The sequence below is a fragment of the Stenella coeruleoalba genome (assembly GCF_951394435.1).
Source record: "Stenella coeruleoalba genome assembly, chromosome: 8".
NCBI lineage: Eukaryota > Metazoa > Chordata > Mammalia > Artiodactyla > Delphinidae > Stenella > Stenella coeruleoalba.
Genome location: NC_137154.1, coordinates 92787007 through 92794266, shown reverse-complemented (window position 1 = coordinate 92794266; position 7260 = coordinate 92787007). Strand labels below are relative to the sequence as shown.

Genomic DNA, 7260 nt, shown 5'->3' with positions numbered 1-7260 from the left:
GGGAAACCTCTAGGAAGCTACGGGTGCCCATGCTGCTCTCTGCTACCCCTGTAGCCCACATGTGCTCAGGACCCCGGGGGTGGCTTGGGCCTGGGGAGACCCCATTCCTCCTGATCAGCCTGGCTCCCCAGGGAGAGGCTGGCGAAATGGGAGAAGGGATTAGAGGCCAAAGCTCAGCCCTTCACACTTGGGTTCCAGGTCCTTCCCGCCCCTCCACCCCAGCCCCAAGCCCTGACAACAGCCTGCAAGGGGGGTGGGTGATGTGAAAGGGGGATGGGCTGTTTCAGACTTGGGAACAACTCAGCGGGTCGGGATGGGGTGCCTAGAGTGAAGTCACAGAAGACCTATGGGTAGAGGCTTGTGCGGGGAGGTGGGACACAGTTAAGGGCACACAGCCACCTCCCCAGCATCTCCACCTCTGGGCTTCAGTCCCTGTGCTGCTTACCCAGAAGCCTTCTTGAGCTGATCCCAGAGCAGGGGGTGGTGGGAGAAGGTCAAAGGCCGCTCTGAGTCCCAGGCCTTTATCCTACCACCCCCTCCTCCTCACCTTGCTCTCTGGACCCACTGATAACATTCCCTGGGACAGGATCCAGGCTCATGTTTGGGGCCCTCCCCAAACCGTGGCAGCTGGGATTGAGTCCCAGCGCTGAGTACTCTCACCTCGGGCTTCAGCTTCCTCAGCTCCCCTGGCTAGGCAACTGAAGGGAACCAAGGTTGTGGTGAGGCTGGTCTGGTGGCGAGAGGGGCCAGACGAGCGCTACCGGGGCAGTCAGCTGTCCAGGAGAGGCCTGGGCCCTTCTCGGAGTGAGGTGTCCCTTGGGCCCACACTGGGAGCTGTAGCCTGGATGGCAGGATCAGGGGCCTTTGTCTTCTGGATGTGAAGACATCACAGCCAAGAAATTCTAGGTTTAAATGATGACTTTGGCACTTACTCATATGACCCAGGGCCAGAGATCTAACACCTCAGTGCCTCGATGTTCTCCTCTGTAAAATGGGGCTAGAATACCGATATGCCAGAATCGCGGTGAAATGTAAATGAGATACGTACAAAGCAGCTGGTTCATGGCGGGGGCTTCATAAATCTCTCTCCCTTTCTCCCAAACACCTTGTCCTTCCCTAGACAGCACAGTCTGAAGGTGGGAGGAGCCTCCAATGTAGAAGTAGAGCTTTTGACAGGCGGCCCTCTTCTCAGGAGGAAGGAACTAAACCCACAGTGTGAAATCACGGGCCTGAGAAAGTGACCTGGCTCTACCCTCAGAATTCTTTATCTGTGGCTGAGACTTGAAGTTTCTCCATACAGATTCATTCCTTTGACTTAGACCTTGTTATCTGCTAAAATACAAATAGATTCCTGTGAAGTAGACATTATTAACCCCATTTTACAGGTGAGAAACCTAAGGCAGGGCCAGAGGCCTACCCAAGTACCCATAGCCCATCAGTGGCAGAGCTGGGAACAAGAATCCAGGTGTTCAAATAGCCACGCTGGTACCAAACCGCTTGGAGAGATGAGACCCTTGGAGATCTGTGTCACTCACTCATCAGAGTCAATCCGTTTCAGATCCTGAGTACAGATTTTGGTGATGGGGTGGGGAGGAAAGGAAGGTGATTAGGAGGTCACGGAAGGATGTGGACATTGGGGAAGGTAGAGGGCAACTGTGTCCACTTCCCTCTTCTGTTCTGGCCTGTTCCTCGGCCCCGGGGGTGAGGGCCACAGTGGGAGTCCAGGTTCCAGGCTGGGCTGGGGCAGGCTAGAATGCGCTGGCTGGAGCCCTTGGCCCTGTTTCCTCCAGCTCTCTTTCCATGCATGTGGAGGGTCTGGAGGAGGCTGTGCTCTCTCTCCTGCTCAGCAATGGGCCACTGATCCCAGGGAGGTCAGAAGACGCTGGCAGAGAGACCCAGCGGTGAGGTGCCAAGCTGGGCAGAGAACCTGGGTGTGCGGGTCCATGCAGCTGGGCTGCAACCTGCCATGGGGCCTGGGACCTTAACTCTTTCAAAGGGCTTGGCCCCTTTTTGTGCCTGTATCCCTCCCAGCAGCTCCAGCTGGGTCTCAGTAGGGCTATCTCAGTAAGGGTCTTATCGGTGGCCCAGACTAAGCCACCTCTCCCCGCCTTCTTCTCTCCCTCCCCCGCGACCATGGCTGCCCTGGAATGAGGAGACCGCTCCAGGCTTGGCCCCCAGACCATACCTGGTTGTGGGAGGAGAGGAGGGGGGTGGGCGGGAGAAGGCCTGACCAGCTGAGGCCAAAAATGGTCCTCTGGGGTTGGACTGACTCTGCTTCCACTTGTGTCCGAGTGAGGCTTAGCACATGAGCCTCTGTGACCCACGCCCCTGCCACAAGGCTGGACTGGGCAGTGCTGATTCAGCCGTGCCAGCCAGAAGCCCACTGCTCAGACGGTCAGTCCAGGAAGCCAAACTCAACTGAGTGTCCTTGGTGACTCACTGCCCTCCTCATCTCTGGCCTGGAGGAGGGAAGGGATGGGACACTGACCTTTGCACCCAGCCCAGGCTGGACTGTGCGTGATTCGGGAGGGCTGCAGGGAGGTAAAGCGTTCAGGGGTAAAACGTGGCTCGTACTTGATGACCACTCACTGCTCCAGGCACCATTCCCAGCATTACTCAGATTAGCTCCCTGACTCCTCAGGAGGCAGGTACTATTCTACGCCCTGCTGAGGCAGACGGGGCTCAGAGAGGTTAAGACACTCACCCAAGATCGCACAGTCAGTACGTGGGGAGCCCACACGCAAACCCAGGGCGTCCGACTCCAGCACCGGAACCCTTAATAACTACTGCGAGACGGCACGGGCTGCTCCAGAAAGGAGGAGCTCCCTGACGCTGGAAGTGACCACGGGTGGTGTGGGACACTGCTGGGTAGTGGGGACTCTGCAGAAGGGGTGCAAGCATCAGAAAGCCTTCTAGCTGTCTTCCATCCCACGATACAGCAAGCCACTTCTGGTATATGAAAAAACGGAGACATGGAAGTCAGGGTTAGCACAGCTGTGGTCTATTCCAATGGCAGACTACTGGAAGCCCATCTACATCCCAGGCACTGCACTCGCAGAGGACAGCCAGCAGTGCGATACGATGGGTCTCATCTCATAGTCTCTCACGGTGATGTGTGTGGTCCAGCAGAGGGGCCCAAGCTGACCAGGCTGTGTCGCCTTCTTGGTGGATATCTTCCTGTGTGTGATCTCATTTGGAGAGAACGTTGGAAGCCCAAGGAGAAGATCTCCTGGACACCACCACCATCCCCATCATCCCCTGGTGAGAGGCCCCCTGAGAGCCTCAGGTCCTGTGATTCATCACGAGCTGGCCGCTCCCACCCAGGGAGTGTGGCTGGAGAGGTGGGCAGAAATCAGGCCTCGGGCCAGCCTGCCCCTCACCCTGCATCACGCCTGCCTGATGACCCCCGGAGGGTTGGGTCTAACTCTGCCACTCTCAATGGAGCAGTGAGCACTCTACTGTATTCCCTGCTTTGATCCAAATTAGGAAAATAGTAATATTATTATTAACAACAATAACAACAAATTTTTAGTGCTTACTCTGTCAGGCACTGTACTACTCACTTCACCAGCGATATCTCATTTAATATACCCAACAACCCCATTTTTCAAAGGAGAAACTGAGGCTCAGGGCTACGCCAAGTTGAATCACTAGACCAAGGTGACACACTTGGCAGTGATGGGACATGAAGCACACTTACAGTTAACACCTTCAACACGGGACACCCCCCAACTCCACCCACATTCCCAAAGGCTTGCAGGGGTCCCCTGCTCCTGGGTGCACCTTGACCAGAGCACTGGATCTCAGCTCGCTGCCCGCACCTGTGGCCCTGGATGTCCCAGCCCAGAGTCTGCTGCTCTGAGATGGAGTCCGGTTCCGGGGATGTAGGAGTGGGGGGCCACTCCTCACTGGAGCAGACAGAGGAGCTGTGAACTTTGCCTCCCCATCACCCCCACCAAGCCTGGCACAGACTCAGAGCTGCCACAGGGCCTCTGGGGCATCAGTCCCAGGTTCAGGTGTTCCCTAGGCCTCGTTTCTTCCCCAGCTCATGGCCCCTCACCCATCCTCCCTTCAATGCTGGGTGGGGCACGTGCACAGAGCTTCTGACTGCTTCCCGGGCTCCAGTCTGTCGTCAGCTTCCACGTTGCCTTAGAGTCACGAAAGTCCAAGAGGCCTCCTGGGAATGTGTCACCTTCCAGCGTGGAGTCACAATGGGGAGGAAGGCGGGGAGTGCAGCCCGGTGGGGATTTAAATGCCTGGCTGGCTCTGAGCTTCAATCAGTTCGAACAGCAGCATAGGTGAGCTGCCTGAGAACCTCTCCTTTGGCCCCCTCTGAACCCAGGAAGGATCCAGTGCAGTAAGAGACTTTTCCAGCCCAGCAAGGAGCCCAGGATGTTCCTGAAGGCTGTGGTCCTGAGCCTGGCCCTGGTGGCTGTCACCGGTGAGTAGGAGCTGCCTTTGGATGGGACTTTCAGGCAGGACCCATCTGTTGCATCAGGCAGGGAAGGGTGGAGAGTCTGAGGCCAAGGTAAGAGGACAGTTCTGAGTGCCTGTCAGCCCACAGCTGGATGCAGGCGGCTGCCCGGTTGCCACCCGGCTCAGAGGAGCTAGTCCATTCACAGCGGCGGGCCCCCTGGCATTGGTGCTATACCCATTTTACATACCCCCGTAGCTTCCAGCTAGCCAAGCGTAGAGGAGGAAATCAGTGGCTGGGCTCCCCCCCATCATCCGGTCTGCAGCTCAAGGCTGGTGCAGAGGGGCAGGGAAGGAGACAGGTCCTCGTGAATTGCTCTGTTTTCCACCCAGGTGCCCAGGCGGAGGTCAGTGCCGACCAGGTGGCCACTGTGATTTGGGACTACTTCAGCCAGCTGAGCAACAATGCCAAGAAGGCTGTGGAACATCTCCAGCAGTCCGAGCTCACCCAGCAGCTCAAGTAAGAGGGGCAGAGCTTGCAAGGTGGAGCTTCTTAAAGGCCATGCAATGAGTGGGCAAGGGCTGAAATCGGAGGCAGGAGACCTGAGCCTAGGATACCCACTGCCCTGCCACCAACTCTCTGGGGACCCAAGGTCTCCAGACCTGGGATCCACATATACAAACAGAAAAGTTGGGCTGAATAATCCCTGCTTTAACTTTCTAGAGCATGACGAGTGGCCACATCTTAGTATTGCGGCTCGCAGAAGAAAGGAAGGGAAAGAAAGGTCGTGTGAGCTGGCTTCTAATATATTCCAGCAGGACAAGCCTCTGTGAAATCATGGGAAGGGAGGTGGGGATATTTGGCAAGCTTCTGAGGGTGGGCACATGGCAGGGAAGCAGCACCTGGTGTAGCTAGAAGATGCTGGAAGAGGTCCAGAACATAACATTCTACTAGGGAATGTGATCTCCGTCACAGCACACCTGGGCTGGGAAGGACCTCAGAGTCCACACTTTTTACTTTACAGGTAAGCAGAGGAAAGCAAACTGCTCCAGGTCACATGATAGGTAGATATTGTGACTCAAGCTCAGGGGGAGATTCAGAGATACAAGTTCAATGTTAATACCTTCGTCTATTACATCCATTTGCTCAAATCATGATCCACCATAGGGAAGGCCACAGGGAGAAGATGGGTGAACTCAGTAACCTGCACACTCACCTGTCCTAGGCAGGTGTGTGTAAGGTGAGTGCTATGTAAGGAGTCAAGGTCCTGGCATGGAGGGCCAAGCGTAACGGTGGCCCCCTTGTGTCCTTTCGCTCCAGCACCCTCTTCCAAGACAAACTTGGGGACGTGAACACCTACAAGGATGACCTGCAGAAGAAGCTGGTGCCCTTTGCCACGGAGCTGCATGAACGCCTGACCGAAGACTCAGAGAAGCTGAAGGAGGAGATCCGGAAAGAGCTGGAGGAGCTGCGGGCCAGGCTGCTGCCCCACACCAGCGAGGTGAGCCAGAAGATCGGGGCCAACATGCGCCAGCTGCAACAGAGCCTGGAGCCCTACGCGGAGGAGCTGCGCGCGCAGGTCAACGCCCAGACCCAGCAGCTGCAGCGCCAGCTGACGCCCTACGCCCAGCGCATGGAGGCGGTGCTGAGGCAGAACATGGACAACCTGCAGGCCTCGCTGGCGCCCTACGCCGACGAGCTCAAGGCCAAGATCGACCAGAACGTGGAGGAGCTCAAGGCGCGCCTCACGCCCTACACCGACGAGCTCAAGGCCAAGATCGACCAGAACGTGGAGGAGCTGCGCCGCAGCCTGGCCCCCTACGCGCAGGACGTCCAGGGGAAACTCAGCCACCAGCTCGAGGGTCTGGCCTTCCAGATGAAGAAGCACGCCGAGGAGCTGAAGGCCAAGGTCTCGGCCCGCGCGGAGGAGCTGCGGCAGAAGCTGGAGCCCGTGACCGACAGCGTGCGTGGCAATCTGCAGGGCAACGCCCAGGAGCTGCAGAAGTCGCTGGCCGAGCTGAGCAGCCACCTGGACCAGCAGGTGGAGAAATTCCGCCACACCGTGGGGCCCTACGGCGAGACCTTCAACAAAGCTATGGTGCAGCAGGTGGAGGGGCTCAGGCAGAAGCTGGGCCCCCTGGCGGGGGACATGGAACACCACCTGAGCTTCCTGGAGAAGGACCTGCGGGACAAAGTCAACACCTTCTTCAACACCCTCAAGGAGGAAGAGATCCAGGCCCACGCCCTCCCCGCCCAGGAGCCGACGCCTGCCCCTTTGGAGGGCTGAGCTACACCTGCTGCTCCTGCCCCACCACTGACACCTGCCCTGCCCTGCCCCCTGTCTGTCTGTCTGTCCCAAAGCAGTCCTGGTACCAACCCGTGGATACCTGTCCAGTGGAAAGTGACACTACCTCTCGCTACTCAATAAAGCTGCTGAGAAGCTAGCCCGGTCTGGTTACTGTGGGAATCCTTGGTGTTGCAGGGCCTGAGGCGAGGGCTTGGCAAAGCTTAGCAGGGGCTGCCAGAGGATGCTTAGAGGGACACGGAAGGCTGGGAGGTGCGACGGGGGTGGGCGGAGGGCAGGGTGTGCTGAGAGAGGTGTGGGGGTAGCTCGAGGGGGAGGTGGATAAAGGTGTCACGTGTTACCCAAAGAGGAAATACGCAGCCCGCTTCTACTCACTCAGCCAACAAATGTCTTCAATGAAGTACATTCACCTCGTTGTGCAGCCATCATTACCGTCCATCTCCAGAACTTTTTCATCTTCCCAGCTGAAACTCCGTACCCATTAGACAGTAACTTTCCCCCGGCCCTCGGCCACCACTGCTTTCCGTCTCAGTGAGTCTGC

The 7260-nt window shown here is 57.5% G+C and overlaps 1 protein-coding gene across 1 annotated transcript; it reads left to right on the top strand.

Moving 5' to 3' along the window:
- Positions 1–4377: 4377 nt before the first annotated feature.
- APOA4 (apolipoprotein A4) lies at positions 4378–6701 on the top strand (the record flags this gene model as incomplete). The annotated part of the gene is made up of 3 exons (XM_079930491.1): positions 4378–4441; positions 4807–4933; positions 5735–6701. Exons 1-3 carry the CDS (start codon positions 4393–4395, stop codon positions 6699–6701), a joined length of 1143 nt encoding a protein of 380 aa, XP_079786617.1. The 5' UTR covers positions 4378–4392.
- Positions 6702–7260: the final 559 nt, after the last annotated feature.